This window comes from Trichechus manatus, unplaced genomic scaffold, assembly GCF_000243295.1.
Source record: "Trichechus manatus latirostris isolate Lorelei unplaced genomic scaffold, TriManLat1.0 scaffold00040, whole genome shotgun sequence".
Lineage (NCBI taxonomy): Eukaryota > Metazoa > Chordata > Mammalia > Sirenia > Trichechidae > Trichechus > Trichechus manatus.
The window spans coordinates 18924019-18939966 of NW_004443976.1; the positions used below are offsets into that span (position 1 = coordinate 18924019).

At 45.7% G+C, this 15948-nt stretch overlaps 1 protein-coding gene across 1 annotated transcript in view; it reads right to left on the reverse strand.

Annotated features, from left to right (window-relative positions):
• Window positions 1–15948, reverse strand: part of NXN (nucleoredoxin) — a 180486-nt gene that overhangs the window by 20615 nt on the left and 143923 nt on the right. Inside the window, exons 3-6 of the mRNA XM_004376267.3 lie at window positions 10113–10230; window positions 3261–3394; window positions 2682–2782; window positions 856–962 (exon numbers count right to left, since the gene is read on the reverse strand). Coding sequence (XP_004376324.1) covers window positions 856–962; window positions 2682–2782; window positions 3261–3394; window positions 10113–10230 — 460 coding nt within the window. The remainder of the gene's footprint in view (window positions 1–855; window positions 963–2681; window positions 2783–3260; window positions 3395–10112; window positions 10231–15948) is intronic.

The window sequence follows — 15948 nt, forward strand, 5'->3', positions numbered from 1 at the left end:
GGTAGGTGAAGACCCTGCTTAATGGGCAGAGCAGTGTCAAATGTCAAGAACCTGCCACTTCACAGCTGAAACAGTTGAAGTTAGACTTCCGGTATATATCCTGTTGTACTGCGGTAATGAAGGCCTGCGCTGTCGAGATGGGCCCACACAAGTCTATGCAGGTGGAAAGGCACTGAAAGTCCATGGATCCCTTATGCCTGTGCCTAGGCAAAGGAGCTGTGCCTGCCCTGGGTTCCTGGCTTAGGGGAACCGGCAGTTTATTTTTTCCCGTTTGTTTATTTGTTCACTCTCCAAGGCAGGGAGAATGGCTCTGGGCGTGTGAGGGATCCTACTTCTGGCCCAGGGGACTCGGCAATTGCTGAAGCCGGTCCGGGACCCAGTGCAGAGCAGGGAGCGGGGAGGTAAATGGGAGAGAGGTTTTTCCCTAACGGGGGTGTTTCTGATCTGCGTGGTAGGCCGTACGCAATTACTTATCTTTCACCTGATGGAGGGCTGCTTCTCACTGGTTCTGGGTAGCCGTGTAGACTCTCTGCCACTGAGTCTCTCCTGGTGAGGAAAACGTGCCTCCCGAGCACCACTGCTTGTCTGCCTTACCGCTCACCCACGAGCCGCTCAGGCCTGAAGGGCTCAGGCTCTTGCCAGGTCGGGTCTGGCAATTCCTCGTGGCTTCCGAACCATCTCTCCCTCCCCCTGCCAGTCAGTCCGGTTCCTTAACTCTGCCTTTGATGTTCAGGGCTCCCAGATTGCCATATATAATTGAATCACTTGTTTTTTTTGGGTCTTTGTCGTAAGAGGGTCCACTGGAAGTCTCTGACTACTCCGCCATCTTGGCCCTGCCTCCCCCGGGAAGCCTACCTTGGATTCCATACAGCCGGTTCAGACGTGACCGCCGGGCTTCGTCGGTGTAGGGGACAGCAAGCCAGGGCATCTCACTGAAGTACTGCTTGAAGGACTCCTCTGACCTACAGAGACAGACACCCAGAGAACAAGGCCCTTTCACCCCCACTGCACCCCCAGTGGGTCCCACCACCTTCCACTCAACTGTGTGCAGGCCTCTATGGATGCTGGGATTTCTAATGATCCCGCTTCTCAGACCCCAGGCGATGGGAGTGCACTATTCCACCCATTCTGGTTTTTGTCAAGAAGCAAACACCTCCACACAACAGGGGGCTCTCAAACTGAAATGCCGAGCCATTTCCACAGCACTCTCTCCCGCATCCCACCAACTGAACTCATGTTCCGCTTTTCATTTTTCAACTTGGGCAGGCCTTCCTTTTATAAGAAGCCTAGATGTACACAAAGATACCACTTTCCCTGTGATACTTCTGATCTATACACCTAACAATGAGGTGTGCAGGACCACACATTTATACCAAGCATAAACTGATACCACTTGTAAGAAACTCTTAAGAAAGACAAATCTAATCTAGTGATAAAAAGCAGATCAGTAGTTGCCTGGAATTTGGGGGTAGGGAGTGACCAAGAAGGGGTACAGTGGAATCTTTTGGTGATGGGAATGTTCTGTATCTTAATTGTGGTGATGGTTACAGGTATGTGTGTGTGGGGTGTGTGTGTGTGTGTGTGAGTGTATGCATATGTACATATGTCAAACCTCATGGAACTGTACACCTAAAACTTATGCATTTTACTATATGTAAATTATGCCTCAATAAAGTTGACTTAAAAAGAAAAAAACTTAAAAAAGAGGCTGCTCCACCCAGCAGGCCTTCATGCTTACCCACTCTCGCATACACCGAGATGGCATAGCTGTGGAGCAGTGAATCAAGACCACAGGCCCACAAACAGAGCCCGGGACAAAGTGCAGACGTCAAGAACACAACAACGCACAAAATGCCCTCACTCTGTTGACATCTTAGAGACCCTTCTGTGACCAGAGGCAGAGTCATAAGCGCCTGGTGACGGGTATGAACTGGGGCTGGAGTTTTGAGATGAAGGAAGCTCACAGATGAGCAAAACCAGTGAGAAGGTGAACGTCAGAGGAAACTGAGGCTGAAAGGACCTGACTTACTCCAAGACGAATTTCCACCCTTTTTGTTTTTGTGCTCCCTCATCCACGTGCAATCAATCAAGCAGCCCCCAGACAAATACTGGCCATAGCTAAGAAAAAAGGGTTGTATATCCAATCCAAAAACCAAAACCAAACCAAACTCACTGCTGTTGAGTCAATTCCGACTCATAGGGACTCTGTAGGACAGAGCAGAACTGCCCTATAGGGTTTCCAAGGAGTGCCTGGTGGATTCGAACTGCCTGTCTTTTGGTTAGCAGCTGAACTCTTAACCACTACGCCACCAGGGTATCCAATCCAAGACAGGCGTCATAATCCACTCATCTCTGGCTTTTTTCCATCCTCCCCACCTCTACGTACTTTTATCACCATCCAAAAAGCTGAACACATCAGAAAAATGCATCCTAATCCCAAACACCCCAGGACATACCCCAGTATCTATAGCAAGGGCAGGTTTCTCTTGGCTTCCCTTCAGAAAATGACATGAGTGCGTGTGAAATGTACCAGTCCCTCTGCACATAACCCCAGATGTCTTCGCCCACCCCATCTCCAAGCCCTGCAATAAAGATGCAAGAAGTGGGAGGAGAAAGAAATGGATGTCAATCACTGACAGAAAAGACAAGTCGTCCTTGCTGGCTTTACCAGCATACTTTACCTGTCTGCACTCACAAAGATGATCTCAAATTTCTGGCCTGCCTCCTTGATCTTCCGGTAGGATTCCACCAGCACCCGGGTGAGGCTTCGGCAAGGGGGACACTGAAAGACAAGAGTAGGACCCTGCTGCGTTAAGCACCTTCTACTCCCCCTTTCCTAGCCATTCGCCATTAGAGACTAGGTGAGCAAGACTCAAGTAGGATGGGACAGCAAAACCCAGCTTACAAAAGAGGGAGAAACAAACCTTTCTGTCTTAGGCAAGCATCCAGCACAGGTTCCTTCCTACCCCAGGCAGCTTGCCACGAGGCAGCTGCTAAAATGAAGCCCCTTAGGGACCATTAGAAGCTTTATCAGAAGGGGTTAGGGGAAATATCCTTTAGGCTAGTCAAAAAAAATAATTTTCCTACTACTGTTACCATTGAGGCCCACAATGCATTGGGCATAGAAGGTAATTACACCAGCACTCAGGCCCGGAAATTCCATCCCAGGCAGTCACACCTCCAGAAGCTGACCACAGCCGGTCTTAGTGACAACATCACTGCTTCTGTTGGTCTGAATGCAAAAGGGACCCAACACTCACCCAGTGTGCAGAGAAATAGACTCCCACGTGAGACCCTTCCAGGTTGCTGCTCTCCAGGGACTGCCCGTTGTTTCTAAGCAAAGGCCCTGCAATGACTTCTCTGAAGGGTTTAGGTCCCCAAGGGAATTCCAGACCTGAAACAGGTGACAGATGGTGAGAATGTTAAGATACTTCATCATGGTCTCTGACCCTGGGGACCTCAGAGCTGTGGGGCATGCATGGTAGCTTAATCCTCAGATGGTATTTGTCAGCACATCTATTTAGCACAGTATTAGCACAGAATCTTTGGCTAAAACAAAGGGATACTAGCAGAACTCATACATAGCAGAGGCCTACCGACCCTCAAGGCCATTCCTCCCAACTCTGGATGATCATAGTGTGTTCATCTCCTGGGGAGCTTTTGTAAAGTACAGATGCCCAGGATGTGCCCTGCGTCTTAGGCTCCAGGGTGCAGGGACAAGCCTGAGGAAAACAGTTCGGTGGTTCCTCAAAAAGTTAAACACAAAATTACCATACGATCTCACATTTCCACTCCTGGGTATACACCCAAATGAAGTGAAAATCGGGACTCAAACAGATACTTGTACACCAATGTATATATTGCCTCACTATTCAGAACAGTCAAAAAGGTAGAAACAACCCAAGTGTCCATCAACATATGAATGGAGAAACAAAATGTAGTTGTGGTGAAATGAGTTCATTTATGTGGCCTAAGCCCTGAGGAGTTACCTTTGCCAGAGGGTTTGTTACTTTTGTTCAGGTTGATTGACATTTCCTGGTCAAACTATAAACAACTTGATGGCTTGATACTTTTTGTCTGGCCCTAAGCTGCAGCCTGCCCTGTGATTGGTCTATTTTACACACCTTGCAGGGATTGGTCAATATACTTATGCAAATGAAGTGACTAAAGCATACCATGCAAATGAAGTGCTGTGGCCTACCAAGAGGGGATTGGTCAACCCATGGCCCTGTTAGGAGGGCCATGTATTGAAATTGACAAGGAGTTTGTGTATATATGCAGACAATCCCACAGAGAAGGAAAGAAGCAGAAAGGAGATGAGACAAGAACAGAGAAGACAGAAGAAGCAGTGAGAGAGAGAAGGCAAGGAACCTCCTAAAAGAGCTGTAACACGGGTCAAGGGCTATATCACTGAAGACAATGAGAGGCCTGGAAGAAGCCCTATGGCAGTCGGTGGTGACAGGCCTGGAAAGTCAATGGTGATGGCAGAAACCTGATGCCAGGAATGCAGCTAAGGGAGCTAAACAAAGCTGTTACACTGGCTATGAGTTAGGTCAGTTAGCTGTGGAGAGGCTGACAGTAGGGAGGCTGAAGACAAGAAGGCCTGTCCTGAGGTGGCTGAGAGGAAGCCTGTTTTTTTGTTTGTGTGTGTGATTTAGGTGAAAGTTTACAGCTTAAGTTAATTTCTTATACAAAAATTTATACACATATTGTTTTATGACATTAGTTGCAATCTCCACAATGTGACAGCACCCTCCCCCGTTCCACCCTGGGTTCCCTGTGTCCATTCAACCAGTTCCTGTCCCTTCCTACCTTCTCATTCCGCCTCCGGACAGGAGCCGCCCATTTGGTCCTGTGAATCTGACTGAACTAAGAAGCACACTCCTCACGTGTATTATTTTTTATTTTATAGTCCTGTTTAATCTCTGTCCGAAGAGTGGGCTTTGGGAATGGTTTCAATTCTGGGTTAACAGAGCATCAGGGGCTCCTCCAGTCTCTGTTAGACCATTAAGTTTGGTCTTTTTATGTGAATTTGAGTTCTGCTCCACACTTTTCTCCTGCTCCATCTGGGATTCTCTGTTGTGTTCCCTGTCAGGGCAGTCATTGGTGGCAGCTGGGAACCATCTAGTTCTTCCGGTCTCAGGCTGATGGAGTTTCTGGTTTATGTGGACCTTTAGTCTCTTGGGCTAATATTTTCCTTGTGTCTTTGGTGTTCTTCATTCTCCTTTGCTCCAAGTGGGATAGGACCAATTGATGGATCTTAGATGGCTGCTCGCTAGCTTTTAAGACCCCAGATGCCACTCACCAAAGTGGGATGCAGAACATTTTCTTAATAAACTTTGTTATGCCAATTGACCTAGACATCCCCGAAACTATGGTCTCCAGGCCCCAGCCCCAGCTACTCTGCCCCTCAAAGTGTTTGGATGTGTCCAAGAAACTTCTTAGCTTTTGCTTTGGTCTAGTTGTGCTGACTTCCCCTGTATTTTGTGTCATCCTTCCCTTCACTGAAGTTGATCCTTGTCTACTATCTAGTTAGTGAACTCCCTTCACCCTCCTTCGCTACACTCATAACCATCAAAGAATGCTTTTTTCTGGTTTAAATCTTTTCTTGAGTTCTTATCATAGTGGTCTCATACAATATTTGTCCTTTTGTGACTGACTAATTTCACTCAGCATAATGCCCTCCAGATTCACCTATGTTGTGAAATGTTTCAGGAATTCATTTGTTCTTTATCGTTGCGTAGTATTCCATTGTGTGTATGTACCATAATTTGTTTATCCATTTGTCTGTCATTGGGCACCTAGGTTGTTTCCATCTTTTTGCTATTGTGAACAATGCTGCAATGAACATGGGTATGCATAAATCTATTTGTGTGCGGCTCTTATTTCTCTAGGATATATTTCTAGGAGTGGGATTGCTGGATCATATGGTACTGCTATTTCTAGCTTTTTAAGGAAGCGCCAAATTGATTTCCAAAGTGGTTGTATCATTTTACATTCTCACCAGCAGTGCATAAGTATTCCAGTCTCTCCACAACCTCTCCAACATTTATTATTTTGTGTGTTTTGGATTAATGCCAGTCTTGTTGGGATAAGATGGTATCTCATTGTAGTTCTGATTTGCATTTCTCTAATGGCTAATGATTGTAAGCATTTTCTCATGTGTCTGTTAGCCGCCTGAATGTCTTCTTTGGTGACGTGTCTGTTCATAGCCTTTGCCCACTTTTTAATTGGGTTATTTGTCTTTTTGTTGTTGAGGTTTTGCAGTATCTTGTAGATTTTAGAGATCAGACCCTGATCGGATATGTCGTAGCCAAAAATTTTTTCCCAGTCTGTAGGTTGTCTTTTTACTCTTTTGGTGAAGTCTTTTGATGAGCGTGTTTGATTTTTAGGAGCCCCCAGTTATCTAGTTTTTCTTCTGGTGTTTCTACATTGTTACTTATGGTTTGTATTCTGTTTATGCCATGTGTTGGGGCTCCTAGTGTTGTCCCTATTTTTTCTTCCATGATCTTTAATGTTTTCAATTTTATATTTAGGTCTTTGATCCATTTTGAGTTAGTTTTTGTCCACAGTGTGAGGTATGGGTCTTGTCTCATTTTTTTGCAGATGCATAACCAGTTATGCCAACACCATTTGTTAAAGAGACTGTCTTTTCCCCATTTAACGGACTTTAGGCCTTTGTCAAATATCAGCTGCTCATAGGTGGATGAATTTACGTCTGGGCTCTCAATTCTGTTCCACTGGTCTTTATATCTGTTGTTGTACCAATACCAGGCTGTTTTGACTACTATGGTGGTATAACAGGTTCTAAAATCAGGTAGTGTAAGGCCTCCCACTTTATTCTTCTTCAGTAATGCTTTACTTATCCAGGGCATGTTCCCTTTCCATATGAAGTTGGTGATTTGTTTCTCCATCTTGTTAAAAAATCCCATTAGAATCTGGATCAGGATTGCATTGTATCTGTAGATTGCTTTGGGTAGAAATGACATTTTCACAATGTTGAGTCTTCCTATCCATGAGCAAGGTATGTTTTTCCACTTACACAGGTCTCTTGTGGTTCCTTACAGTACTGTTTTGTAGGTTTCTTTGTATAGGTCTTTTATGTCTCTGGTTAGGTTTATTCCTAAGTACTTTATCTTCTTGCGGGCTAAATGGTATTGATTTGGTGATCTCCTTTTTGAAGTTCTCTTTGTTGGTGCAGAGGAATCCAACTGATTTTTGCATGTTTATCTTGTATCCTGAAACTTTGCTGAAATCTTCTATTAGTTCCAGTAGTTTTCTTGTGGATTCTTTGGGGTTTTCTGTGTATAAGATCATATCATCTGCAAATAGGGTACTTTCACTTCTTCTTTACCACTCTGGATGCCCTTTATTTCTTTTTCTTGCCTTACTGCTCTGGCTAGGACCTCCAGCACAATGTTGAATAAGAACAGTGATAAAGGCATCCTTGTCTGGTTCCCGTTCTCAAGAGGAATGCTTTCAGACTCCCGAGGAGGCCTGTCTTGAAGGGCTGAGAGAAGCGCCTGCTTGCCTGCATGTCAAAGAGGAGCTGAGACAGCTCTCCTGCACTGAAGAAGGGAGGGACGTGCTCTCCATCTTGGGGGAGCCTTCCAGACTTTGCCTACATGCTTCCTGATCCTGAGTTGTAGCCTCTTGATCCTGATCCCGAGTTGTACCCTGTTACTTCCTTAATAAACCACTTAACTATAAGTATGGTCTGAGAGTTCCATGTGGCTATTGCAATGGATTACTGAACCCAGCAGAGAAGTAGAGAGTGCCTTGGGGAGGACGGTAGTGTCAGAATTGGTAAAGAAGTCAGAGAGTGGAAGTATGTCTGACCTTCACCTCATAGGAAATCAGCTTTGTGCTGATGGTGATTCTCCTCATGAAGTTACAGGACTTCAGGAACTACTAGACCCTTACAGTGGCATATTCATACAATGGAATATTACTGAGCCATTAAAAGGAATGAAGTTCTGATATATGCTACAACATGAATCTTGAAAATATCATTAAGTGAAACAAGCCAGACACTAAAGGATAAATATAGTATGATCCCACTTACATGAGGTTTCTAGAACAGACAAATTCATAGAGACAGAAAGTAGAATAGAGGTTATTAGGGGCTGGGGGAGGCAGGGAAAGGGAGTAACTGCTTAGTGGGTATGGGGTTTTCTTCTGGGGAGATGAAAATGTTTTTGGTACTAAACAGAGGTGGTGTTTGCAGAACATTGTGAACATATTAAACACCACGGAATTTTTCCCCTTTAAAATGGCTAATTTTATGTTATGTGAATATCATCTCCTAAACAAACAAACAAAAAAAAAAACCTTCCCAGGTAACTCTGATGATGGGCCACGTTCAAGAATCATAGCCTTGGGTACTCACCATGAGTTTATCAATTCCAGCCCTGGAAACTCAGTGGTTCCCATCTCTGAATGCCTTTTAGAATCAGCTGGGGAAATTTAAAATATGATGCCTGGGCTGATATTCTGATTCAGACATTCTGATTCAGTTGGTCTGGATTGGGGCTCAGGGAACTAAGAAAGAATTTAAGATTAATAAAAATCCACCCAACCCAGATGGTCAACATTCTGATGACACGTAAGCCCCAGGCAGAAGAGTAAATAACATGCTCCCAGCTCACAGGGTGGTCCACGGACCCTTGCCTCAAAATCGCCTGGGGAAGGGGTGGAGGGAGAGAGGCACAGATGGGTTAAAAATGTAGGTGGCCACACCCACCCTGAAATAACTGAAGTCAAACTCTCTGGCGGTTAGGCCAGGGAACCTGCATTTTTAACATGTTCAGAGTAAAGTGTTCTCTGTGTGTGTTTAAATTTGAGAAGAAAAAGACTTGGTTCCACCATGCCTCGGTCGTTTACTGAGGGCAAATCTTTGAAGCAGCGTGAAATTTTTACTGCAAAAAGTTTTGGCCAGAGCTGAATCCTCTAATTGGAACAATAAGTAAAAGAGGGGAGATCTTATAACCTTTTTATCACTCCAGTGCAAGGGGAAAAGCACAGATGGTGACCGGGAACTGAGCACGGGGACCCCAGCAGCTTATGCCATGCACGGCCATCTAGCTGGTCAGTAAGGCCAAGGCCTGCAGGACTAGGGCAGCACTGAGAAATGGGGGCTATACTCGCTGCTGAGGCCAGGAAAGCAAAACAGAGACTGCCAACCTTGTTATAGTAGTATTTAGGGAGAAAAAAACCACTTAGCCTGCCTTGAAGTTTGTTAAAGATTGAATAGCGTCCACCTAAAATATGTGTTGAAATCCCAACCTCTGCACCTATGAATAGGACCCTGTTTAGAAATAGGGGTATTCTTTTGTTATGTCAATGACACCATACCCGAGTAGGGTGGGTCCTAAACCTAATCACTTCTGAGTTATAAAAAGAATAGAACGGACAGAGACATACACACGGGAAGACAGAAGCCAGAGAATGTCAGGGAACACAACTCCTGGGGCTACTGACAAAAAAATGACCTTCCTCTAGAACCACGCCCTGAATTTGGACTGTTAGCTGCCAGAACTGTAAGAAAATAAATTTCTCCTCTTTAAAGCCACCCACTTGTGGTATTTCTGTTACAGGAGCCCTAGGAAATTAAGACAAAGCTATTCAATGGAAATTGACATCTGCATATGGGCTCTTAGGAGATCTGATGGTGCAGTGATTAAGTACTCACCTGTGCCACATGACAAAGATGTGGCTGTCTGTTTCTGTAAAGATTAACAACCTTGGAAACTCCATGGGGCAATTCTACTCTGCCCTCTACGGTCACTATGAGCTGGAATCGACTCAACGACAATGGGGTTTCTGGGCTCTTAGCTCCTTCAGGACAGCCTCCTCAGCCCTCACAGCTGAACTTCCTTTTTCAGATTCCATCTCCTTTGGCCCATGAATAACAGCCCCCAGGGGAACATTCTGGTCCTTTTAAAGATCTTAACCATGATCTAGAAAATACTGTCTTTTCATCAAGACAAGAATATTCCCTACGCAAGTAAACCCACTTACATACATTTTATCTGTATACTCTTTACTGTTGGGAGGAGCTGCGGGGGAGTGTGGGGTAATCAGAGCAGAGAATGGACATGCCAAGGTTCTACCTTCCGGGTCATCGCGGATCACCAGCAGCCCATTCCGGCACACGACCTTCCCCGTGGTGGCGTCTAGGAATATTAGTGATGGAATGTTGGAAATTCGATATTTGTTCCAAAGTTTAAGCTGTAAGGAGAAAGGTAAAAGAAGGTGGTTAAGTCCAAATCAGATTAATTACACAGTTCTGTTGAGCTCCTCAGGCCCGAGGGTAGATAAACTGGACAGTACTAAGTGCAGAAAGGAAGATTTTGATCCAAAGCAGGGGCTGGCTGGGCTGAAAGGGACTCAGCTAAGCTGCAATCCCACTTGCCCCTGCTGTCTGTAACTGTGCTGGGGACCTTGAGTCTCATCCAGGCTCCAGCCGTGACAGAGGCTGATGGAGGATCTCACCTGTCCTTGGGGTTGTTGTTACCTGCTGTCGAGTCGGCCCGTGATTCATGGCGACCCTAACGCATAATGGAATGAAATGCTGCCCAGTCCTGCATCAGCCCCATGATTGGTTGCAGATTGGACTGTTGTGATCCATGGGGTTTTCACTGGCTGATTTTCAGAAGTAGATGGCCAGGCCTTTCTTCCTAGCCTGTCTTAGTCTGGAAGCCCCACTGAAACCTGTTCAGCATCGTAACAACATACAAGCTTCCACTGGCAGATGAATGGTGGCTGTGCATGAGGTGCATTGGCCAGGAATTGAACCCAGGTCTCCCCATGGAAGGTGAGAATTCTACCACTGACCATCATTGACTCATGCTTATCCTAGCAGGTCTGTTCCCTCTCCTACCTCTCCCAATGGCACTTTCTCTAAACAGCATGAAGATGGATTATGCATCTTTAGAACACAATCAGACCCCTGCCAGGGGATTAAGGAAAGAAGGAAGGGAAGCTTTTCATTAGTGCCTCCCCACTACTCCCATCTGTGGGCACTGGCAGCCAGTTGCTCCCCTGCTTCCTCGCTCTGTGAGGAAAAAGGGACAAGGGTCCCAGCAGAAGACCGAATAGTTAAAACCCACCCCACTCATCACTTCACCAGGTGCCTGCACTTGGAATTCGGCAGTTGTATTGTGTGTGTGCCATTCCACCTACAAAACACTGTTGTTGTTGTTAGCTGCTGTTCAGTCGGTCCTCAACACACGGGGACCCCACGCTTAAGCGAATGAAATGCTGCCCAGTCCTGCACCATCCTCATGATCGGTGCGCATCACACCACTGTGATCCATAGGATTTTCATTGGCAGATTTTCAGAAGCAGATGACCAGTCGGGAAGTGCCGCTGAAGCCTGTTTAGCATAATAGCAACACACAAGCCTCTACTGACAGATGGGGTGGTAGCTGTGCATGAGGTGCACTGGCTGGGAATTGAACCTGGGTCTCCCGCATGGAAGGTGAGAATCCTACCACTGAACCACCACTGCCCCTCTACAAAACACTAGGGAAACAATATCCTGAGCTATCCCCAACCCTCAGCAATCAGTGCCACTCAAAACAATCTTTAGTCTATCGGCCAATTCTTGAGGTTGGCTGTGCAGGTCCAGGGTCTAGGAGCAATAAGGCTGAGAAAACGTAGATGCAACAGCCCCAGGGCCAGAACCCCAGTACTGCAGGCTCTTTTGCTCGCTCACTGCCAGCAGGGTGAAAACTGTTGAGGTGTACCCCTGGGCTCTATGAATTTAACTGCCATTTACGTAAGTAAATGAAATGTCAAACTACCAACGCACCTCCAGAAAAGAAAGAAACAAAAAGCAGCTACAGAATGGCCCCCTAGTTAGGCCATTCAGTCATGAGCCTCACTTCTGCTGGTCCAGACAGGGAGCTGCATGCCTGGGCACTGGCAGAATCGGATGTGGATATGTCAAGGGGAACAGCCCTCGGAAGTCCAGCTCCACACAGCAGAGGGAAGGGAAAGTGTGGTTGTGATTATTATTGTTCCTAATTCAATCCCAAGCAGTGAGGGAGTGGGGCAGGGTATCTGCCAAGAAATGTTAGGTTCCCCTGTCTGTGGAGACCTGGGTCTTGGCAGGAAGGGCTGCAGGACCCCACCTTACATGGGTGGACCCTGCCTTAGCATTGTATGTTTCTCCCAGCCCCGTGTTTTCTGTGGGTTCACAGAACCAGCCTGGGACCTCAGAAAGAGTGACTCTGAACACTCATTTTACAATGACCAATATTGCATCATTCCAGAGAAACCTGATATGGGTTTAGTTTAAACATTCTTCAGAGAAGAGGTTGGGCAACTGAATATGACCATCCTGCTGCTGGGATTAACTGCCCAAGTTTGCGAGTACAAGCATCCAGCCAGGTTAAAAAAGAAGAAAATGACTGTTTGTTTCTGGACCAGCAGAAGTGTTGGCGAAAACTGGGAAGCATAGCAAACCACGAAAAGTGAGATAAAAATCACCCATAACTCACCACTTAGGAAAGCTTAGACCATTTGATATTTCCACCAGCGGCAAATGACAGCTCCCATTTCCTACCATCCTCACCAACACTATCACTAACATTTTTTTTTCCAATTTGATAGGAAAAAATAATATCTCATTTTTGTCGCTTATCTTTTATTTATTGATGTTTATGATGTGTGTGTGTGTGTGTGTATCTGTGGTAAATACATTGTAGTCCTCCCAAAGTATATTTTGCAACTGTTAAGTGTTGGAATTCATTCAACAAATATCAGCTGAGCACGTACTATGTGCCAGCCCTGTCCTAAGCACAAGGGATACAGGGAAGAACAAGGCAGATGAGGTCCCTGCCCTCATGGAGCTTCTATTCTAGTTGGGAAGATGGACAACAAGAGTGTAAATAAATAATTTCAGCCACTTATAAGTAACAGGAGGAAAAAAAAAAACACAGCAGAGTTAAGAGCAAAGGCATGGTTGGTGGAGGGTGGCACACGTTTTAGAGAGAATGGTCTGGAAAGGAATCTCTGAAGAAATGACATTTGAGCACAGACCTCAATAATGAGATGGAGCAAACCACATACACATCAGGGGACACAACCCGAGGCCCAGGAAAGCCCTGCAGAGGCTGTGATGGTGGAGGCTGGGGTGGACAGAGCCAGGGAGGGGGCCGCGATGAGGTCAGAGGGGTACCCAGAGACCGGATCTTTAAGGCCCTGCAGACTACGGAAAAAATATGGAATTTTATTCTAAGTGTAACAGGAAGCCACTGAAGGGTTTTAAGTATGGGAAATGATATGCTTTGGTTTACGTTTTAAAAGACCACTCTGTATATGAGACTAATGGGCACACCAGCCCAAAAGCAAAGATGAGAAGGCAGGAAGCGACAGGAAAACTGGACGAATGGAAACAGGGAATCCGGAATGAAGAAGGGGAGAGTGTTTACACATTGTGGGGTTGGCAACCAATGTCACAAAACAATTTGTGTATTAACTGTTTAATGAGAAACTAATTTGCTCTATAAACTTTCACCTAAAGCACACACACACACACACACACACACAAAAAAAAAAAAAAAACCAAACCACTCTGGCTGCTGAGAAGGAACAGACGGGAGGGGAGGACAAGCAGAGGGCAGGTGACAATCAGGGAGGCTACTGCGAACAGGCCAGGCAGGAGCTGAGAGCAGGGAGGACTTGGGTTATCACAGTAGAGAGAGTCGGACTTTGAAGACACATCCAACAGGGTACGTGAGTCAATAGGGTATGTTGATCGATTGAATGTGGGGGAGGAGGAGAGGAGGGGAAAGTGAAGGATAAGGATGAACTGTAGTTTCGGGGCTTGAACAAAAGTGTGTCAGTGAGTCCCACAACCCAAGATGAGGAATAATGGAGGAGGAGCAAGTTTGAGAGGGAAAAATCAAGATGGGACAGATGAAGTTGGAGATGCCTATAAGATCGACCGACACCATAACTACAACAGTGGCCTCAAACACACCAACGATCGTGAAGATGGCACAGGACTGGACGACAGTTCATTCTGTGATATATAAGGTTGCCATGACTCCGAGTCGATTCAACGGCAACTTACAACAGCAACAATCAGACAAGCAGGTGGAGATATCAAGCGATAAAGACCCCTTGCCTTAGGAGTTCATTTCGGTGCATGTCTTGATTCAACTGGGAGAACTACGATTTTGACCATCTGTATCCCTGCAATTAAAATTTTCTCTAATAATCTCAACATCTGCCTAAAATTTAAGATGATGCAACAGTGAGAAGCGGGTGATAAAAATCTTAGTATACTGCTGCCGCTATGTTCCCACACTCGTTCGGAGCTGATTCTTGCTGCGGCATCCAATTTACCCCTTTGCCTTCCAGATGGTGAGCATCAGAATCACCCAGGATTGACAGCTAACTGCCCTTTTAAAAAAAAAGTATCCTCAAGAAATGAGTTCACATTCTTCCTTGGTGCTATATTAGAACATTTAATCACAGTCAAAGGAGCCCTGGTGGCCCAATGCTTAAGCGCTTGGCTGCTAACTGAAAAGTTGGTGGTTCGAACGTACCCAGCAGCTCCGCGGAGAAAAGGCCTGGCGATCTGCTCCCATAAAGATTACAGCCAAGAAAACCCTATGGGGCAGTTCTACTCTGACACACGCGGTTGCTATGAGTCAGAATCCACTCTAGGGCACCCAGCATCAACAACAATCACAGCCAGGAGCACAAGTGCTTCCTCGTCATCTTAAAGTTCCTCCTTGGGAGGTAAAAGGGCTTCAGAGGGCCCAGGTTTACGTCCTGGTTCTGCCATCTTCTAAATGTTGGTACGTGACATTGTACGAGAATTTGGGCAGGTCACACCCTCTCTCCTAGAACAATAACATCCACATCTCACTGCTTGAATATGAGGTGATGTGTGTGGGGACACTGCAAACTAAAGTACTACACACACAGGACACATCATTAATATCTGAATTAATTTATGCTTATTCCTCCTTGTCTTGTCGGCATCCTTTTAAAAAAAAAAACAAACCATTTTCCTGTCAACTCTATTTTAAAGCTAATCAGTCAGTCCTATAGTTAGTAGGCTGTATATAAAACCATTCAGAGACCAGGGATTTCCTTCTGTAGCGAGTGTTATTTTTGCCATAAGCACCTTCTGCAAAACACACACATACTTTTTGGCCTGTTTTACATGGTCTATTTGCCTCCCCCGCCCCCCCGCCCCTTTACATTTCCTGATTTTAAAGGGGTATGTGGATCTTTTATCTTTTAATTCTGGCTCTGTGATTTTGCTTTTCTCTCTACTCAAAAAAAACACTGACCCCACATCTGATTCTGGCAGGGATTCCAACTTCGTTTGCTCAGCTTCTGGCTGGGGTGACTAAAGTGTGAAATATAGTACAGTCTGGTCCAAAAGAGCACAGACAGGGAGAAGGAGGTGAGTCAGGCAGTTGGGCTGCATCCGTCCTATCCCAGGAGCCTGTGACCCAGGAGACTGGCGGGAGAGCACGAGTTCACAGGCCATTGGTCAATGAGTGAGAAAAGGGCCAATGGCAACTTAAACAAACCCTTTAAAAGGGCCGCCTCTGACTGGCACTGCTGCTGTCTAGAAAGACCAAACGATATTTACATCTTGTTATGGATTGAATCATGTCCCCCCAAAACAATATGCTGAAGTCCTAACCCCTGCTACCCGTGAATATAACTGTTTGGAAACAGGGTCTTTGAAGATGTTATCAGTTAACATAAGGTCATAGCAGAGTAGGGTGGGTCCTAATCCAATCTCAGTGGTGTCCTATAAAAGAGAAAAAGAGACAGAGACAGACAGACAGAAGGACGGATGGCATGTGAAGATGCACCTACAAGCCAAGGAATGCCTGAGTCTACCAGGAGCTGGGAGAGATAAGAAAGGATCTTCCCCTAGAGACTTGGGAGGCAGCATGGCACGGCTGA